The sequence below is a fragment of the Triticum dicoccoides genome, chromosome 2B, assembly GCF_002162155.2.
Source record: "Triticum dicoccoides isolate Atlit2015 ecotype Zavitan chromosome 2B, WEW_v2.0, whole genome shotgun sequence".
In the NCBI taxonomy this organism is placed as follows: domain Eukaryota; kingdom Viridiplantae; phylum Streptophyta; class Magnoliopsida; order Poales; family Poaceae; genus Triticum; species Triticum dicoccoides.
The window spans coordinates 43668746-43690903 of NC_041383.1; the positions used below are offsets into that span (position 1 = coordinate 43668746).

At 46.2% G+C, this 22158-nt stretch overlaps 1 protein-coding gene across 2 annotated transcripts; it reads right to left on the reverse strand.

Moving 5' to 3' along the window:
• Positions 1-17813: 17813 nt before the first annotated feature.
• LOC119367043 (cytosolic sulfotransferase 5-like) lies at positions 17814-19208 on the reverse strand. Of its 2 annotated transcripts, XM_037632674.1 has the most exons (2): positions 18191-19208; positions 17814-18125 (listed from the first exon to the last, which is right to left on the reverse strand). In XM_037632674.1, exons 1-2 carry the CDS (start codon positions 19127-19129, stop codon positions 17886-17888), a joined length of 1179 nt encoding a protein of 392 aa, XP_037488571.1. In that variant the 5' UTR covers positions 19130-19208; the 3' UTR covers positions 17814-17885. The 2 variants fall into 2 exon arrangements, with proteins under 2 accessions (XP_037488571.1, XP_037488572.1); XM_037632675.1 differs by having other exon boundaries at positions 17906-19208.
• Between the last annotated feature and the right edge of the window lie 2950 nt (positions 19209-22158).

Below are 22158 nucleotides of genomic sequence, written 5' to 3' on the forward strand. Positions count from 1 at the left end.
AATCGCCAAGCTAGCATTCCACGCCAAGGAGAGTCCCATTCGGACACGGGACGAAGTCTTCTGTCTTGTATCTTCATAGTCCAACAGTCCGGCCAAAGCATATAGTCCGGCAGTCCGGATACCCCCTTATCCAGGGCTCCCTCAGCCATCAAGCCTTATCGTGATGGCATAGTGGAACTCTCAATGAAAGCACCAATGTCGGTGCCAAAACCGGCAGATCTCGGGTAGGGGGTCCCGAACTGTGCGTCTAAGGCTAATGGTAATAGGAGGTGGGGGACACGATGTTTACCCAGGTTCGGGCCCTCTCAATGGAGGTAATACCCTACTTCCTACTTGATTGATCTTGATGATATGAGTATTATAAGAGTTGATCTACCACGAGATCGTAGAGGCTAAACCCTAGAAGCTAGCCTATGATTATGATTGTTGTTGTCCTACGGTCTAAACCCTCCGGTTTATATAAACACCGGAGGGGGCTAGGGTTACACAGAGTCGGTTACAGAGAAGGAGATCTATACATCCGGATTCCCAAGCTTGCCTTCCATGCCAAGGAGAGTCCCATCTGGACACGGGACAAAGTCTTCAATCTTGTATCTTCATAGTCCAACAGTTTGTCCAAAGTACATAGTCCGGCTGTCCGAGGACCCCCCAATCCAGGACTCCCTCAAGGTGGCACACCTATGACACACAAGTTGATCGTTTAACTGTGTGCGGTGCCCCCCTCCATAGATTTCCACCTCGATCATATCGTCGTAGTGCTTAGGCGAAGCCCTGCGCTGATAACTTCATCATCACTGTCACCACGCCGTCGTGCTGACGAAACTCGTGATGCCAAACACTCCCGAAGGTATTAGGATTTTATAATATATATTGGGCTGAATGACGCCCTTGACCCTGTGATTCCAGGTATGTGCATGATCTGTCGTGGACAAAAGCCTAGAACGCCAGTATCCCTTATAGGTTTATGATATACCGATGGGACGTCGAGCAACAAGAGACAGTAAAGAAGGTTTACCCAGGGGCTTAATCTAAAGAAAAACCTGTGGGCGGAGCCCTGCTGCATGTCTACTCCTGTGTCTCCGTTGTGCCATATCCTAGAAGGGTGTCGCATTGGTTGTGTCTGTAGAAAAGAAAAAAAAGAAAACATGAGACAAGTTAATTATGCTCGAGAAATGTTCGAGATCCGGCCTGTTGATGAGGCAAGCCGAATTGTGGGCTTTTGTTACATGTTTGCCTCACCTTGTATTATTTATGGGGACACATGTACAACCCCTTGCACAGGTTTATCCGAGCCATTTTGAAAAATGGTGTATTGGACTCGTCTAACCGTGTCCGTGGTCTTGACGACCGATCATGTGTTATGGTGGGAGAGGCCGCCTAGAGTCCGGCAGCGGGAACTGCCGCATACTGCTCTATGTTTCCGCTAACCGTGATGACGCCGCGTGGACCGGGCATCTTGAGTTTAAGGCAGGCGTAGTTCGGTATTGCGTTAAAGCAGGCGAAGGCCGTTCTTCCAAGCAATGCATGATAATTGCTGCTGAAGGGGCCGATGTTGAAGAGTAGGTTCTTGCTTCTGAAGTTGTTGGGAGAACCGAATGTCACTTCTAATACGAGGGAGCCCCAGCAGTGGGCTACTACGCAAAGAATCACTCCATTGAAGGTGGCGTTATTTTGACTTATTCTGGATGGGTCTACCCCCATCTTGCGGATGGTGTCTTCATATATCAGATTAAGACTACTGCCGCCGTCCATCAGGATGCGAGTAAGATGGTATCCATCAATTATTGGGTCGAGCACCAAGGTAGCCGATCCTCCATGCCGGATACTGGTCGGGTAGTCCCTATGATCAAAAGTGATCGGGCAATTTTCCCAGGGATTGGATTGGGGGGCTATGAACTCTGCGTGAGTTGCGTGTACTATGTTTACCGTTTTAACTTCCGGTGGGAATTGTTTCTGGCCCCTGGTATTCGGCTGGCGAGGCTCATCCTTGTCTTCGCTTGGTGTTTCCCTTCCCTTGTGTTCGGCATTTAACTTGCCAGCCTGCTTGAAAACCCAACATTCTCTGTGGGTATGATTTGCAGGTTTGTCGGAAGTGCCATGGATTTGGCACAATCTGTCCAGGACTTTGTTCAGGTCGGATGGTTCCTCTTTACTGCCTATGAATGGCTTCTTTCCTTGACCAGGTCGAGAGCCCCTAAATCCGTCGTTGACCGCTGTGCTGTCCGGACTATCAGTATTTCGACGTTTGTGCTTAGTGTGCCGTGGCTTCCCGTTGCCATCTCGGATTTCGGATGTACCCGGGTCGCTGGTGCCTCTACGGGCAAACCAGCTGTCCTCGCCTACACAAAATCGGGTCATGATGCTTGTTAAGGCTGCGGTCGTTCTCGGCTTTTCTTGGCCGAGGTGTCTGGCAAGCCACTCATCTCGGATATTGTGTTTGAAGGCCGCTAAGGCTTCGGCATCTGGGCAGTCGACAATTTGATTCTTCTTAGTGAGGAATCTGTTCCAAAGTTTGCGGGCGGACTCTCCGGGCTGCTGTATTATGTGACTTAAGTCATCAGCATCTGGAGGTCGGACATAGGTCCCTTGAAAGTTGGCCCTGAAAGCATCCTCAAGTTCCTCCCAACTTCCAATTGAGTTTTCGGGGAGGCTTTTCAGCCAATGACGAGCTGGTCCTTTCAACTTGAGGGGAAGGTATTTGATGGCGTGGAGGTCATCCCCACGATCCATGTGTATGTGAAGGATAAAATCCTCAATCCAGACCCCAGGGTCCGTCGTTCCGTCGTATGACTCTATATTCACGGGTTTGAATCCCTGTGGAAATTCATGATCCAGCACCTCGTCCGTGAAGCACAGGGGGTGTGCGGCCCCTCTGTATCTGGCCGTGTTGCGGCATGCTGCCGGCTGCTGTTGCTCCCGGTGTTGATTCCTGACTGGTATTTGATCAATATGATCATTGTGGTGGCCCTCATACCGCGTCGGAGCATGTCCTCTGGACCCATAGATGGATCTGGCCGCACTGGCCTTTTTGTCTAGGAGCGCTCATAAATCGTGTGCGGTATCGGTGGCTGCTCTATCACGGCCATGAGGTGGTTGGTTCGGCTGATTAGCCATATTGTTTTTGGCTCGAACGGGTGCTGCGGCTTCATCATCAAATTCGGGTAGCAGTTTGCGCTTTGGGTAGCTCTTTGTGTGGTGATTATCACCACGTTTTCCTTCGGTGTCCCGCACCTTATTCCATCTTCGGTTGAGCGTGTCCTGCGTGGCCTTAAGCCTTTGCTTCTGCTTCTTCAGGCTCCGTGCTGTGGCCAGGAGTTTTCTGCGGAGGTTATCTTGTTCCGCATCGTCAACTAGACTGTTCTCTTCTTTGGAGGTAGCATGATGAGTTCGGCCCTCTGAATTTATCTGATTGGGCGTCTGCTCCGGGCTGTATTCGGCATGACCTGGTTTGTCCTGCTCCATCACTGGGTCCCTATGGCCGTTGTTGCCTTCGGAATCAACCGGAGTGTCATCCTGCTTTGGGTTGTTATCGCTATTTTTACTGTGACTGGCCCTGAGGCGGCGCTTACGCCGTCGTTTTTGCTTTGTCCCGGGGGGTTTATCCTCTGTTGTGTCCTTTTTGTCACCATTGTCTTCTTTGGGGGTGTCCACGATGTAGACGTCGTATGATGAAGTGGCTGTCCAGCGCCCCGTGGGCGGTGGTTCCAGATCGTCCCCTACATCGACGTCCATACCGTCGATGTTATTGGGGTCGGAGTCAAGCATGTTTGTTAGGTCATCGACAGTGGCTATAAAGTGGGTGGTGGGTGGGTTGCGATTTTCTTCGTCTTTCGTATCCCACACGGGCCAGACATAGTTTGGCCAGGAGTCTTCTGACAGAGAGAGAGACCTTAATGAATTTAGCACGTTTCCGAAGGGTGAGTGCTGAAAGATATCTACGACGGCGAATTCCATAACCGGGGCCCAGCTAGATTCGATGGGCTCGGATGCGCGCGGTTCGGAACACACGACCGGAGGCGAGTCCTGGGGTCCGGAGATACAGATCCCTTTAGGAGAGAAGTCTGTGTTTGGCTCTAAAGCCGATGAGTGTGCGATCTTTGGGGCGGGGTCCATCCACCCGTCCTCAGAAGGCATGGCCTGCTCTGGAGCAAAGTCCGGAGCTGTGGCAGGTGCGATGTCCCGAATACTGTCCGACTGCAGATCTAGGTCATGCTCGTCGTGATTGCTCGGCGCTCCTGACACGGGTACGGATCCGTCGAAGATCAAGTCTCCGCGGATGTCGGCAGTGTAGTTTAGGTTTCCAAACCTGACCTGATGGCCGACGGCGTAGCTATCGATCTGCTCCAGATAGCCAAGCGAGTTGGCCCGTAGTGCGAAGCCGCCGAACACGAAGATCTGTTTGGGGAGAAAAGTCTCACCCGAGACAGCGTGGTTGAAGGTTGGAGAAGCCATCTAGCCTTGCAGTGACGACACAGAGGAACTCTCAATGAAAGCACCAATGTCGGTGTCAAAACCGGCGGATCTCGTGTAGGGGGTCCCGAACTGTGCATCTAAGACTAATGGTAACAGGAGGCTGGGGACACGATGTTTACACAGGTTCGGTCCCTCTCGATGGAGGTAAAACCCTACTTCCTGCTTGATTGATCTTGATGATATGAGTATTACAAGAGTTGATCTACCACGAGATCAGAGAGGCTAAACCCTTGAAGCTATCCTATGGTATGATTGTTGTTGTGTCCTACGGACTAAACCCTCCGGTTTATATAGACACTGGAGGGGGCTAGGGTTACACAGAGTCGGTTTACAGAGGTGGAGATCTACATCCGAATCGCCAAGCTAGCATTCCACGCCAAGGAGAGTCCCATTCGGACACGGGACGAAGTCTTCTGTCTTGTATCTTCATAGTCCAACAGTCCGGCCAAAGCATATAGTCCGGCAGTCCGGATACCCCCTTATCCAGGGCTCCCTCAGCCATCAAGCCTTATCGTGATGGCATAGTGGAACTCTCAATGAAAGCACCAATGTCGGTGCCAAAACCGGCAGATCTCGGGTAGGGGGTCCCGAACTGTGCGTCTAAGGCTAATGGTAATAGGAGGTGGGGGACACGATGTTTACCCAGGTTCGGGCCCTCTCAATGGAGGTAATACCCTACTTCCTACTTGATTGATCTTGATGATATGAGTATTATAAGAGTTGATCTACCACGAGATCGTAGAGGCTAAACCCTAGAAGCTAGCCTATGATTATGATTGTTGTTGTCCTACGGTCTAAACCCTCCGGTTTATATAAACACCGGAGGGGGCTAGGGTTACACAGAGTCGGTTACAGAGAAGGAGATCTATACATCCGGATTCCCAAGCTTGCCTTCCATGCCAAGGAGAGTCCCATCTGGACACGGGACAAAGTCTTCAATCTTGTATCTTCATAGTCCAACAGTTTGTCCAAAGTACATAGTCCGGCTGTCCGAGGACCCCCCAATCCAGGACTCCCTCAAGGTGGCACACCTATGACACACAAGTTGATTGTTTAACTGTGTGCGGTGCCCCCCTCCACAGATTTCCACCTCGATCATATCGTCGTAGTGCTTAGGAGAAGCCCTGCGCTGATAACTTCATCATCACTGTCACCACGCCGTCGTGCTGACGAAACTCTCCCTTGACCTCAGCTGGATCTAGAGTTCGTGGGACATCACCGAGCTGAACGTGTGCGGATCGTGGAGGTGCCGTACCTTTGGTGCTAGGATCGGTCAGATCGTGAAGACGTACGACTACATCAACCGCATTGTCATGACGCTTCCGCTTTCGGTCTACGAGGGTACGTAGACAACACTCTCCCCTCTCGTTGTTATGCATCACCTAGAGATAGATCTTGCGTGATCATAGGATTTTTTTTGAAATTACTGCATTGCCTAACAGTGGTATCCGAGCCAGGTTTATGCGTAGATTTTATATGCACGAGTAGAACACAAAGAGTTGTGGGCGATAATAGTCATACTGCTTACCAGCATGTCATACTTTGATTCGGTGGTATTGTTGGATGAAGCGGCTCAGACCGACATTACGCGTACGCTTACGCGATACTGGTTCTACCGATGTGCATCACACATAGGCGGCTGGTGAGTGTCAGTTTCTCCAACTTTAGTTGAATCGAGTGTGGCTAAGCCCGGTCCTTGTTGATGGTTAAAAAATCACACTTGACAAAAAATTGTTGTGGTTTTGATGTGTAGGTAAGAATGGTTCTTGCTAGAAGCCCGTAGCAGCCACGTAAAACTTGCAACAACAAAGTAGAGGACGTCTAACTTGTTTTTGCAGGGCTTGGTGTGATGTGATATGGTCAAGGCATGATGTGATATAAATTGTTGTATGAGATGATCATGTTTTGTAACAAAGTTATCGGCAACTGGCAGGAGCCATATGGTTGTCGCTTTATTGTATGCAATGCAATGGCCTAATTATTTTACTTTATCACTAAATGGTAGCGATAGTCGTAGTAACAATAGTTGACGAGACGACAACGATGCTACGATGGAGATCAAGGTGTCGCGCCGGTGACAATGGAGATCAGGACGATGCTTCGGTGATGTAGATCATGAGCACAAGATGATGATGGCCATATCATGTCACATATTTTGATTGCATGTGATATTTATCTTCTATGCATATTATTTTGCTTAGTACCACGATAGCATTATACGATGATCCCTTACTAAATTTCAAGGTATAAGTGTTCTCCCTGAGTATGCACCATTGTGACAGTTCTTCGTGCTGAGACACCACATGATGATCGGGTGTGATAGGCTCTACGTTGACATACAACGGGTGCAAGCCAGTTTTGCACACGCAGAATACTCGGGTTAAACTTGACGAGCCTAGCATATGCAGATATGGCCTCAGAACACTGGAGACCGAAAGGTCGAGCGTGAATCATATAGTGGATATGATCAACATAATGATGTTCACCATTGAAAACTACTCCATCTCACCTGATGATCAGACATGGTTTAGTAGTTTTGGATCACGTGATCATTTAGATGACTAGAGGGATGTCTATCTAAGTGGGAGTTCTTAAGTAATATGATTAATTAAACTTTAATTTATCATGAACTATGTCCTGATAGTATTTTGCAAATTATGTTGTAGATCAATAGCTCGTGTTGTAGCTTCCCTATGTTTTTATGTTCCTAGAGAAAACTAAGTTGAAAGATGATAGTAGCAATGATGCGGACTGGGTCCGTGATCTGAGGTGTATTCTCATTGCTGCACAGAAGAATTATGTCCTTGATGCACCGCTAGGTGACAGACCTATTGCATGAGCAGATGCAGACTTTATGAACGTTTGGCTAGCTTAATATGATGACTACTTGATAGTTTAGTGCACCATGCTTTACGGCTTAGAATTGGGAGTTCAAACATGTTTTGGATGTCATGGACCATATGAGATGTCCCAAGAGTTGAAGTTAATATTTCAAGCAAATACCCAAGTTGAGAGATATGAAGTATCCAACAAATTCTATAGCTAAAAGATGGAGGAGAATAGCTCAAGCAGTGAGCATGTGCTCATATTGTCTAGGTACTACAATCGCTTGAATCAAGTGGGAGTTAATCTTCCAGATAAGATAGTGATTGATAGACTTCTCTAGTTACCATCACTAAGTTACTGGAACTTTGTGATGAACTATAGTATGCAAGGGATAACAAAAACGATTCCCGAGCTCTTCGTGATGCTAAAATTGACAAAGGTAGAAATCAAGAAAGAGCATCAAGTGTTGATGATTGACAAGACCACTAGTTTCAAGAAAAGGGCAAAGGGAAAGAAATTGAACTTCAAGTAGAATGGCAAGCAAGTTGTCACTCCCGTGAAGAAGCCCAAAGTTGGACCAAAGCCTGAAACTGAGTGCTTCTACTGCAAAGGAAATGGTCACTGGAAGCAGAACTGCCCTGAATATTTGGTGGATAAGAAGGATGGCAAAGTGAACAAGGGTATATTTGATATACAGGTTATTGATATGTACCTTACTAGTGTTTATAGTAGCCCCTGGGTATTTGATACTTGTTTGGTTGCTAAGATTAGTAACTCGAAACAGGAGTTACAGAATAAACAGAGACTAGTTGAGGGTGAAGTGACGATGTGTGTTGGAAGTGGTTTCGAGATTGATATGATCATCATTGCACACTCCCTATATTTTCGAGATTAGTGCTGAACCTAAATAAATGTTATTTGGTGTTTGTGTTCAGCATAAATATGATTAGATGATGTTTATTGCAATACCATTATTCATCTAAGACAGAGAATAAATTATTATTCTGTTTACATGAATGAAACATTCTATGGTCATACACCCAATGTTGATGGTTTATTGAATCTCGATCATGGTAATACACATATTCATAGTATTGATGCCAAAAGATGCAAAGTTGATAATGATAGTGCAACTTATTTGTGGCACTGCCGTTGGGGTCATATCGGTGTAAAGCTCATGAAGAAACTCCATGCTTATGGACTTTTGGAATCACTTGATTATGAAACATTTTATGCTTGCAAACCGTGCCTTATGGGCAAAATGACTAAAACCTTTGTTCTCCGGAACAATTGAACGAGCTAGTGACTTATTGGAAATGATACATACCGATGTATGCGGTCCAATGAGTGTTGACGCTCATGGCGGGTATCATTATTTTCTGACCTTCACAGATGATTTGAGCAGATATGGGTATATCTACTTAATGAAACACAAGTCTGAAACATTTGAAAAGTTCAAAGAATTTCAGAGTGAAGTGGAGAATCATCGTAACAAGAAAATAAAGTTTCTATGATCTGATCATGGAGGAGAATATTTGAGTTACGAGTTTGGACTTCATTTAAAACAATGTGGAATAGTTTCAGAGCTCAAGCCGCATGGAACACCATAGCGTAATGGTGTGTCCGAACGTCGTAACCGTACTTTATTGGATATGGCGCGATCTATGATGTCTCTTACCGGGTTACCACTATCATTTTGGGGTTATGCATTAGAGACAACTGCATTCACTTTAAATAGGGCACCATCAAAATCCGTCGAGACGACGCCTTATGAACTGTGGTTTGGCAAGAAACCGAAGTTGGCGTTTCTTAAAATTTGGGGCTGCGATGCTTATGTGAAAACTTCAACCTGATAAAGCTCAAACCCAAATCGGAGAAATGTGTCTTAATAGGATACCCAAAGGAAACTTTTGGGTACACCTTCTATCACAGATCCGAAGGCAAGATCGTTGCTAAGAATGGATCCTTTCTAGAGAAGGAGTTTCTCTCGAAAGAAGTGAGTGGGAGGAAAGAAGAACTTGATGAGGTAATTGTACCTTCTCCCGAATTGGAAAGTAGTTCATCACAAAAATCAGTTCCAATGATTCCTAAACGAATTAGTGAGGAAGCTAATAATGATGATCATGAAACTTCAGATCAAGTTACTACAGAACCTCGTAGGTCTTCCAGAGTATGGTTCGCACCAGAATGGTATGGCAATCCATTTCTGGAAGTCATGTTACTAGACCATGATGAACCTACTAACTATGAGAAAGTGATGATGAGCCCAGATTCTGCGAAATGGCTTGAAGCCATGATATCTGAGATGGGATCCACGTATGAGAACAAAGTGTGGACTTTGGTGGATTTCCCGATGATCGGAAGGCCATAGAAAACAAATGGATTTTCGAGAGGAAGACGGACGATGATAGTAGTGTTACTATCTACAAAGCTCGTCTTATTGCGAATGGTTTTTGACAAGTTCAAGGAGTTGACTACGATGAGACTTTCTCACCCGTAGCGATGCTTAAAGTCTGTCCGAATCATGTTAGCAATTGCTGCGTTTTATGATTATAAAATTTGGCAGATTTATGGATATCAAAATTGCATTCGTGAATGGATTTATGGAAGAAGAGTTGTATATGATGCAACCAGAAGGTTTTGTCAATCCAAAGGGTGCTAACAAAGTGTGCAAGATCCAGCGATCCATTTATGGACTGGTGCAAGCCTCTTGGAGTTGGAATAAACGCTTTGATAGTGTGATCAAAGCATATGGTTTTATACAGACTTTTTGGAGAAGCCTGTATTTAAAAGAAAGTGAGTGGGAGCTCAGTACCATTTCTAATATTATATGTGGATGATATATTGTTGATTGGAAATGATATAGAATTTCTGGATAGCATAAATGGATATTTGAATAAGAGTTTTTTCAATGAAAGACCTCGATGAAGCTGCTTAGATATTGGGCATCAAGATCTATAGAGATAGATCAAGACGCTTAATTGGACTTTCACAAAGAACATACCTTGGTAAAGTTTTGAAGAAGTTCTAAATGGATCAATCAAAGAAAGGGTTCTTGCCTATATTACAAGGTGTAGAGTTTAGTAAGACTCAAAGCCCGACCATGGTAGAAAATAGAAAGAGAATGAAAGTCATTCCCTATGCCACAGTCATAGGTTCTACAAAGTATGTTGTGCTGTGTACCAGACCTATTGTGTACCCTTCCCTGAGTTTGGCAAGGGAGTACAATTTTGATCTAGGAGTAGATCATTGGACAGCGGTCAAAATTATCCTTAGTGAGGACTAAGGAAATATTTCTCGATTATGGAGGTGATAAACGAGCTCGTCGTAAAGAGTTACATTGATGCAAGGTTTACACCGATCCAGATGACTCTAAGTCTCAATCTGGATACATATTGAAAGTGGGAGCAATTATCTAGAGTAGCTCCGTGCAGAGCATGGTAGACATAGAATATTTGCAAAATACATACGGCTCTGAATGTGATAGACCCATTGACTAAACTTCTCTCACGAGCAAAACATGATCACACCTTAGTACTCTTTGGGTGTTAATCACATAGCGATGTGAACTAGATAATTGACTCTAGTAAATCCTTTGGGTGTTGGTCACATGACGATGTGAACTATGGGTGTTAATCACATACAAATGTGAATATTGGTGTTAAATCACATGGTGACGTGAACTAGTTTATTGAATCTAGTGCAAGTGGGAGACTCAAGGAAATTTGCCCTAGAGGCAATAATAAAGTTATTATTTATTTCCTTAATTCATGATAAATGTTTATTATTCATGCTAGAATTGTATTAACCGGAAACTTAGTACATGTGTGAACACATAGACAATACTTATAGTCCCTAGTATGCCTCTACTTGACTAGCTCGTTAATCAAAGATGGTTATGTTTCCTAACCATAGACATGTGTTGTCATTTGATGAATGGGATCACATCATTAGGAGAATGATGTGATGGACATGACCCATCCGTTAGCTTAGCATTATGATCGTGTCAGTTTCATTGCTACTGCTTTCTTCATGACTTATACAAGTTCCTCAGACTATGAGATTATGCAACTCCCAAATACCAGAGGAACACTTTGTGTGCTACCAAACGTCACAACGTAAAAGGGTGATTATAAAGGTGATCTACAGGTGTCTCCGAAGGTCTTTGTTGGGTTGGCATATATTGAGATTAGGATTTGTCACTCCGTGTTTCAGAGAGGTATCTCTGGGACCTCTCGGTAATACTCATCACTATAAGCCTTGCAATCATCATAACTAATGAGTTAGTTGCGGGATGAATTATTATAGAACGAGTAAAGAGACTTGTCAGTAACGAGATTGAACTAGGTATTGAGATACCGACGATCGAATCTCGGGCAAGTAACATATCGATGACAAAGGGAACAACGTATGTTGTTCTGCGGTTTGACCGATAAAGATCTTCGTAGAATATGTAGGAGCCAATATGAGCACCCAGTTTCCGCTATTGGTTATTGACCGGAGATGTGTCTCGGTCATGTCTTCATAGTTCTCGAACCCGTAGGGTCCGCACGCTTAACGTTTGATGACGATCAATATTATGATTTTATGTGTTATGATGTACCAAAGTTTGTCCGGAGTCCGGATGAGATCACGGACATGACGAGGAGTCTCGAAATGGTTGAGACATAAAAATTGATATATTGGAAGGTTATATTCGGACACCGGAAAGGTTCCAAGGTCACCGGATAAATACCGGAGTACTCGGGAGTTACCGGAAGCCCCCGGGGGGTCAATGGGCCTTCATGGGCCTTAGTGGAATAGAGGGAAGCAAGGAAGCTGTGGGGCGCGCGCCCCCTAGGCCCAAACCGAATTGGTTTAGGGTTTGGGGGCCGGCCCCCTCTTTCCTTCTCCCCTCCACCTCTTTCCTTCCCCTCATAGTTGGACTAGGAAAGGGGGAACCTACTCCTAGTAGGAGTAGGATCCCCCCATTGGGGCGTACCCTATGAGGTCGTCGTCCCCCTCCCCTTGCTCCTTTATATACGAGGGAGGGGGCACCGCTATGACACACAAGTTGATTGTTTAGCCGTGTGCGGTGCCCCCTCCACAGATTTCCACCTCGATCATATCGTCGTAGTGCTTAGGCGAAGCCCTGCGCCGCTAACTTCAGCATCACGTCACCACGCCATCGTGCTGACGAAACTCTCCCTCGACCTCAGCTAGATCTAGTGGTCATGGGACATCACCGAGCTGAACATGTGCAGATCGCGGAGGTGTCGTAGCTTTGGTGCTAGGATCGGTCTGATCGTGAAGGCGTACGACTACATCAACCGTGCTATCATAACGCTTCCGCTTTTGGTCTACGAGGGTACGTAGACAATACTCTCCCCTCTCGTTGTTGTGTATCACCTAGAGATAGATCTTGCGTGATCGTAGGAATATTTTTGAAATTACTGTGTTCCCTAACAGGCTCATGGGTTCAGGCCCATTATATGCCTTGATGGCACATTTATAAAGACAAAATATGGTGGCCAGTTACTAACTGCAGTAGGTATAGATGGGAATGATTCTATCTATCCAATTGCAATGGCACTCGTGGAGACAGAGTGCCATGCATCATGGTCTTGGTTCCTAGCTACACTAAAGCAATATCTTAATATTCTGAACACAAGCAGATTCACCATTATGAGTGATAAACAGAAGGTAGCAATTTGTAGCCATTTTTTTAAATAACTTCACTGCATTTGTAGCAATTTCTTTAACTGAACTATACTGTTGTTGTAGCTATTTCTATAACTGCTGCTGTAACTATTTGTATAACTGTAGTTTTCTGCAATTAGGGGCTCATCAAAGCTGTACAGGAGCATTTCCATGACTCTAAGCACAGGTTTTGTGTTAGACACCTGTACCAAAACCTACATGCAGTACACAAGGGAGAGACTATCAGGCAACAACTTTGGTTTGTGCCAAATCTACCACACCAACTATTTTTGAGCAGAATATGGAGAAGCTAAGCCAAGACAATCCTGAGGCATATAAATGGTTGGAGGAGAAGCCACCAAATCAATGGTCAAGGGCATATCTTGATGTATTTCGAAAATGTGATATTCTTCTTAACAATACATGTGAAGTCTTCAACAGGTAACTAATTTTACTGAATTTAATGCAATTTCTTTTACCGGATTTAATGCAATTTATTTTACTTAATTTGTGCAATGTTCTTTTATTGACTTTTAATGCATACAAGTACATCTTAGAGGCCAGAGAGCTACCAGTCATGTCAATGTTTGAGAGAATAAAATCTCAGACCATGCATAGGCACATGACAAAGAAAAAAGAAGCTCTACAGAAATGGTCAGGGAATATAACTTAAAAAATTAGCCCATTTTCATAACACAACATGCAACAGAACACTGATTCTTAACATATATATCTCTTACAATAACAAGTTCAGAACATAACACACACTTTCACTGACAAATGGTACAACTCGTACAACAGAACATCGATTCTTAACTCTTTCACATAGCACACACTTCTTCGCGCTTAAGCTTTACCATATGGTCCAGGTCCAGTACCATCTATCTTGCCGCGCCAGGTTGTGAAAGTGTGCTTGCGGCTGAGATCGGCGTCTTCGTCGGGGAGTAACTCGTCAGGCAACCCTTCAGTTAGCAATGGGCCACGGTCGATGACCTCCTTGACATGCATGGTCACTGGAAAATCAATGGTGCCATGATCAGTTGGAGAGTTCGGGCACGACATTGAATGAGCATTCTCGTCATCGGAGTCTGGCGTCCATGATTGCAGAGGAGGAGCCGGAACAGGGACAGTGAGCACCTTCGGAACGACACTTGGGTTAGGTAGCCATGCCTTACAAGGCAGCACCCACTTGTCAGTAGCCGGGAGCATGTCGATGAGCTCATCGTCGACACCGGCGAGCACCAGGTTGACGGTATCCGGGTCCCAAGCCTCTTCCGGGAGCCCCTCTAAGCTCAGCGTCGTCTTGTACTCCAGCTTGGACAGCCTACCACGCGACAAACTTCACCAACGTTGAAAACTAATTATGCTGCCGCAGCAACGCACCTGCTCCGACGCGAGCACCACACGAGTGCAATCCTCTAGCGAGTCAAACCGCACGAAAAAGTGGAATGGTGGGCCGGTCACCTCCACCTTCATTGTTGCCGGCCGGATGGCACAATGAGACGTCGTTGCCGCGGCGGGTGCCTCCGACGTAACCACGCACTGCGGCTTTCCAATGATGGTGGCATATAACACTCTCTCGTGGAATGCCTCCTCTAGCGCCGCCATGCCAGTAGTGCGAGCGATGAGAACGCAGCCTCGCTCGGGGCGCAAATCCGGCTCACCACGCTGCCACACCTCCTGAGGGAAGACACGCGAGTCCGGGATGCGAGACCATCCCACGACCGACACGGAGGACCTCGCTGGAACAACAGCGCCGCTACTACCTCTATCGACGACGGCGCAGCAACACAGTGCCACACTCTCCTCGCTAGCGCCGGCGCTTGCCTCACTGTCTGCCATAGCGACGGCGGCGCGGCTACTGCCGACGGGAGAGCTACCTCTGCCCCACACAGAAGGGAGGCCCCCACAGCTCTCGATCTTGCCGCCACCGATGTCATCGGCTAGGGATTTGGTTTTCGATTTTGGAACTAGGATTCTTATTCTGGATCGAGAAGGGGGACGGGGAAAGGGCATGTTTTATAAAATATCCTTTTTGCATTATGACCCTCGTAATAAACCACCAGGGGCTTTTGTGCAAAGAAACAGAGAAAACCGGGCGGCTGGCCGGTCCAGATGGGCAATGCGACCTAGATGCACCCGCAATGCAAGTTGTGTGACGGGTTTTTCCCAGATTGCGAGTAGTGTGACTTAAGTGCACCCGAATGACAAGTTCTCTAACCATCAGTGCCTTTTACTCAATGAGTTATACCCTTCAATAGGTCATGGTATGCATGCGTGCATTTACAAGGTTGAGTGTATGCGCGTGTATGTGAACATATACGACTGTACTTTGTTCAGCTTTTTTCCCTGTTACTGCCAGCACACACGATTTTGGTTAGATGATTAGGTATAGATGGTTGGACTGTTGTTTCCCTTTCCCATCGGAGATCACATCTCCGCTTTCACATCGTCTAGAAGAGTTTAAGCCCTGGCAAGAAAATGCCTTGTGGCTAGGAATAACACCCAGGGGGAATACACTTTGGTTCCTGGTTGTATATGCATCCTATATGAGATTTTTTTTAATATTTAAATAAAAAGTCAAAATAGGTAAGAACTATTTGGAGAAAAAACTTGACTTATTTTTTGCACTAGTATATCAATTTTCATGAAAAAGAAACAAATGTGACTTCACAGCAAAAAAGAGAAAATGTATTTGCTATTATAGGTCACTATTCACACTGTTTTGGCCAAAAATTTGTCTTTTTTGAAAAGAAGTCAAAGGGAGATTTTTTTGATGGATTTTTTCTCACGAGTACAGTAAAAGGTCACGTTTATTTCAAAAATATTTTCAGGAATTTTAAACTTTTTGTTGAATTACTAATTTTTTTTCCAATATAGGATGAAGATGTCCCCATAGACCAAAAATCTGCCTCCTAATACCCAGGGCCAATCATTGAGACAAGATGTGCCTCCGCGCCTCCGCGTCCGATCAATCAATCCTCTGTTTGGTGGTGTGTCATTGCCACCGCCTCCGTCCTCCAGTCTTCCTCATCATAAGTCAATTTAGGACAAGGACTGCTCACGACCAAACTGAACTGAGCGCCTCACTGCTAGCTATCGATCTAGCCCATCATAAGCAAATCAGCAGAGCTTGGCTCTCCACCTGGAATAATCGCACCTAACCTTTTGAAAAATGAGATCAACCATTGGCCTCCACCAATGCACGAATTGCCTGGATCGCCGTCGGCATAAGCGTTTTCTTGTACACATCCGAAGATAAGAGTTCATCTTCTCTTGCACATCCTCCTCGGAGCCTTTCTTAGATGTCATCCCCTTCGGCAGTTCCCATAAGCCTCCGCCAACCTATATTCAGCGCGCTTGGCAGTAGGAATGTTGCAGTTTCTGTTCTTCTTATCCAAACGTCGACTACGCCTCTCGGAACAAGTAGATGCCCCGTCAATCTGCACATGAATCGGTTCTTCAAGCAATGACCGCGGCGCTGCGCAACTGAAACTGCTTAGGAACTCATCCAACAAGGTTCCCTTTGAAAGCACTTAGACCGGCCTGAGTCAAATACAAGGCCACTGTCATCTTTGAAACCACTTAACCTCAGATAAGACCCCCAAGGTTTCGGAATGTTGAAGGACAAGGCTGAGGGGGCCAAATGTAAACAAAAGATTTTTATTTAATTTTCATCACCCCTACTGGCTGAAAGATCCTGCAAAATTGTACGGGCAAAAGGTGTTGAGATCAAATGGTTACTTAATTTGTTTTCTGTACAAAATACCGTGGTTTTCAAATGTCAGCTTGCTTATGGTATACAGTTGACACTGGTATCAGATAAAATGCACACACTCGTAATCTTGCACCACACTGGGATCAGATTTTTGACAACAGGCTGTTTTATTTTTATTTCCAACATTATATAGTAGACTGAGTAAGATATAAGTAGGGAACATTCTGTAACGTGCTTATGGAAATTGAGAGCAGAAAAGATAACAAAATTGACTCGAAGCACAAGCCCAGACCCCTGAAGCTTCTGTTGGACGATGCGGTCATCTCAAAACTGGAGAGTCTCACCACTTCTTGATCAACACCAGAGCTCTCCTCTTAAGTCAGTGGGACGCCGAGGAATATAGCTAACTTCCTCACAACTTGCACCGAATTTGAGGACGTATTTTATACCGCAGCATCTGCAAAACTAGTCCACTCCAGCCAAGTTATTGCAATGTGACCCGAGTGAGTGGCTGTAGGTTCTTAGTTGGTGATATTAATTTCTGGTTATCTGTCTTCAATATCAAGCAGAATCCACCAAGTTTCAGATGTTTTTTCTTTTCTTTTCTTTTCTTTATTATGAGCTATGTTGGCCATCTGAAACAAAATGTTTACATTGTGCCTTTTTTGATTATACCCCAAATTAGATGATAGTATTTACCTCGAGATAAACATATCCGACACTTGATATGTAAACATTTTGTCACTGCAAGTGTATTTTCAGTAGATGTTCTGCTTGTTTTCCTCTGTGTCCTATCCGTATTTCGATCATATTATTTTTTAGCCTCTCTTTTTGTTCTCATTTTCTATCACATTATTGTTTTCACCGAATAATCTTTGTCCTAGCACCTATCAAATTTTTGTTGAAGAAATTAGTATTTTGTGCTAATTTTGTCCCCTCTATGAACAACCTGATATGATAGATTAATAGGATTATGTGGCACATCACTTCATCTCACTGTAAACCTGCTATCCCAGAAGCATTTACAGTCTGTAAGATATACAGTTTACACTCTTTCAGGTGAAATACAGACCACTAAAATCAGTTACTGAGCAGCTAGTTGTAGCAAATGTACTGGTGAATGAATCAGCGTATCCCACCCTATGAGGCCAGATGCTGTTTTATTATTATTCTCAAAATAAAACCACAATCAGCATACCACGTGACACATATGGTAAGCAATCCAAACAATACAAAAAACACAATCAACATAGGGCTCTCCTCTCACCAACCAGAAGTAGCAGAGTGCAAAGGAGCACGGAACACATGACAAATGACTCTTGCTCAAAACACGAGCCCGGAACCATGGAGCTTCTGCTGGACGATGCGGTCGAGCTTCTCCCCCATCTCGCGGCTCATGTGGTTCACCCAGTCCCCTACCTCGCCTTTCCTGTAGAACACAGAGTTATCAAAGTGAACTCTATTCCCGTGGCTGACGCCGCCGACCTGGTTCACCTGCAGCCCGGCGAGCGTCTCGAAGCTGCACATCCTCGCCACCTTGTCCGCGACACCGGAGCTCTCCTCCTGCTCGGTCAGCGGGACGCCGAGGAAGCTCGCGAGCCTCCTCACGACCCGCGCCGGGTCCAGCTTGATCTCCTCGTACTTGAGGAAGAGGATGGTGTCTGGCCTCCCCAGGCTCTCCTCCCAGTACTCGAGGCAGTGGTCCCAGAAGGGGCCGTACGGCGAGAACCCCTCGCAGAACATGTCGAAGGCGTCGTCCATCGACGGGCCGGCGCCGCCACGCCGCGCCGCCAGCTTGTTCTCGAAGTGCAACCTGGAGACGAGCGTGTCCTTGGGGTCCCGGCACAGGTACACGACCCGGCAGCAGAGCGACCGCGTCTCTGGCGGGAGCAGCGACATGGGCATGTGTGTGGCGAGGAGCCTCGGGGACGGGAGCGCGCCGAGGTCGACTACATGGCTGCCGGCAGCACCAGGGATCTCAATGTACGGCACGAGGTGATGCGGGTAGCAAGTGAGGAGCGGGTGGTCGGCGCCGAGGCCGTCGCGGGACCGCGTGGCGACGGTGAAAGCGAGGGCCTTGAGCCAGGTGGTGCCGCACTTGGGCTGCGTGGCGAGGACGACGTCGTCTGCGCGGGGCAGGAAGGCTCGTCTGGTGCGCAGGACACCCTCCAGCATCCTCGGTTTGAACAAGTAGCCCTTGTACTGGATGAGCGGCTTCGGCCACCCCTCCCTTGACGGCAGCGAGGATATGAAGTCTTTCAGGCTCTCATCGGATGGGGCGTCTACCGGTGAGCTCTCGGTGTCGGTGGCACCCTCTGGAGCTGCTGCTGCCAATTTGCCCATCGCCGGTGAGGGAGAGGAGGCGAAGCTAGCCATTTTGGCTTGGCTATGAATGGATAGCGAAGAAGCCGGTTGGTGCGATCGGGCCATCATACTTTATGGAGGGAGCAGGATCTCGTGGCGCCCGAAGTTTACAACACGACGGACCCTATCTGAACACATGGAGGAGTAAGATGCCTCCCTTCAGAGTCCGTCTCCCCGCGCGCGCGCACATATATATATATATATGGACGCGTCTAGCGGGCGGCTGGGCGCCCGCTAGCGCTCCTGGGTGGCCGCTTTTTTTTGGCACGTAGCGTGTTGTTACTTAATAATCCATGTGGATAAAAATAACACTGCTAATTAATCACTTCTTATGTGGTCTTTTTTCACTTGATAGATATCTGCATGACGTTGCATTAATGTTTTTCATATTCATCCCTTGTGCATTAATTTTTGGTTTTCAAAAATATAAAAAACATATGTTCTAAACCGTGTGTCGAAAATCAGATCCGTTTTCATCGTTGAAATCCTCGCGACGTGCTCTTCAAAAATAGATCCCGCATGGGGATGTTTCGACGAACTAGTCTTCCTGCCAGCTAAACATCAATGTGTGCGCAACTAGACTACATTGCCGCGCCAACTGAGCATATGTATGCGTCAATAGTCCTGCCAACTAAACATCTATGTGTGTGCAACTAGAATACATTGCCGCGTCAACTGAGCATATGTGTGTGTAATTAGTACTGCCAACTAAACATCAATGTGTGCAACTAGACTAAATTGCCGCGCCAACTGAGCATATATGTGTGTAACTAGTCCTGCTAACTAAACATCAATGTGTGTGCAACTAGAATAGATTGCCGCGCCAACTAACCATATGTGTGTGTCAATAGTCCTGCCAACTAAATATTAATGTATGTGCAACTAGACTACATTATAAGCCAACTGAGTATATGCGTGTGCAACTAGTCTTCCTGCCAACGAAACATCAATTTGTGTGCAAGTAGACTACATTATAAGCCAACTAAACATCAATGTGTGTATAACTAGACTACATTATAAGCCAACTAACATTAATGTGTGTATAACTAGACTACATTATAAGCCAACTAACATTAATGTGTGTGCAACTAGACTACATTACAAGCCAACTAAACATCAATGTGTATGCAACTAAACTACATTACAATAAGTCTACTATCTCTTAATCTCCATTCTTTAGCCAATAAGTCTCCATGTAACGACCACCAGCGCTAATCGAAAAAAAAATCACCAAAGCTGCACGCAGATCATACGCATTGGTCATCTTTGGCCGTCGCAGTCCGGCAGCTACCATGTAGAAAGATAGAACTAGCCTGCCCTCGGTGAGCTCTAGCCCCGCCGCCACATCAATCCAGTTGCTATGCGCCTGGTACAAAATCTACAGCAACCACACATGCATGAATCATGAGTTTCACAGTTGGCTCCATAGATCCTCGAGTTGACCTCAGGCTCGATGGAGATGCGGGACGCACCGCGGCCCCCGGCTCGAGTGGCCGCGTCGAGCAGATGGACGAACAAGAGGGAGGAGGATGTGGGGGTCTCGGATCCAGGGCGGCGGGGATGTGCAGATCTGGCGTCGATGCAGATGAAGAGGAGGCCCGACGCGGCGGTTGTCGACAGGGACGAGCTTGACCCAAGGCGGGGACCATCCATGGCGGCGCCCTATGTGGAGGAGTGAGAAGGAAGAGAGAGAAGGGAAGGCAAGAGGGGACCGACGTGACTTGGATCCTGGTCGCCGGCGAGACGGCTCGTCAGCGAAGGAGCGCCGGACGGACGGGGATTAGTTGTTTTCCTTTTTTGAAGAGAGGCAACTACTGAAGAGAGACAGCGACGATTGTTTTTGTCGGCTAGCGCGGCCGCTCGTTTTGGTTAGTTGGTGGCCGCCACTTTTTAGATTTTAGGTATATATATATATATATATATATATATATATATATATATATATATATATATATATATATATATAGAGTCCCTTTTCAGGACAACCCCTAAAACGTATATTGGATAGTACAATCATTCGACACCGCGTATAGCATACCCGCCCGCGTACGCCGTATCCGTCGCCCGTATGCTAACCCACCTACGTCCTATGCCGTCGCCCTATGCCAACCCGTCTTGATGTACACCTGCATCAGTACGTGTGAAAAAAAAAACAGCCCGGCGCGTGACATGCCGACACCCCCTCGAAACCCTAGCGGTGATAGTAGTCATTCCAGTCGCCGCTTTCCTCCCAGACAGTCACCGTCGGCCTGGTCACCGCCCTGGTTGCCACACAAACAACATGTCGCGTCTGACCTGTCGCCGCCCATAGGCAAAACCCTAGTTGCGATCATCGCGGCAGCCGCCGCATTCCTTTGTCGTCGCCCAAATCGCCGCCCACCTGTGAATCTTCAAGGCGGCGGTCTACGGGCAACATAAACGCGGCTGTGGACGCCTACCTTCGCCGGCCATCATCATCACATCATGGGCGCCTTCGTCCCCGGCCGAAATGGATCCATCTCCCCTCCTCGCCGGAGTTGAAGAGGTCGGTTTGCAAATGTTACATTAGGCTACTCATTGAAATGAGATGAAAAAAATATCTATTGACTAAGTAAGTAGGTGCTAGTTTAATGCATAAATTTGTGAGACGCACTGTTAACCAATTTCATTTTGCACATTATTTAATTATGAAATATTGTAATTGATGAACTGATTATTTTAGGGATGATGTTATATGGTGTTTGGATTGATCTTAAAATTTGTTTAAACATGTATAGATGGAGGACGAGACGGATTATGACGGCGATGATTACCGCGAGAAGAATGGATCCTCGTCATTGAATATGTACCAACCTACTGAGGAGAACTATATCATTTTGGATGAATCTTACAGTGGCAACGAGTAAGTGTGGTGAACGTTGACAAAAACATGAAAAACAAACAACCGCATGGACACTTACATGTATTTTTTTGAAATCATGCAGGTACATGACGATTGTGATATGGATATAGATGATTAATGTGCTGAAAGCGCATTCCAGGTACGTTTAAAATATGTAGGACAAGAAATGACATAATAACTGCATGACGACTTACACATCTTTTTTTTAAATGTGCGC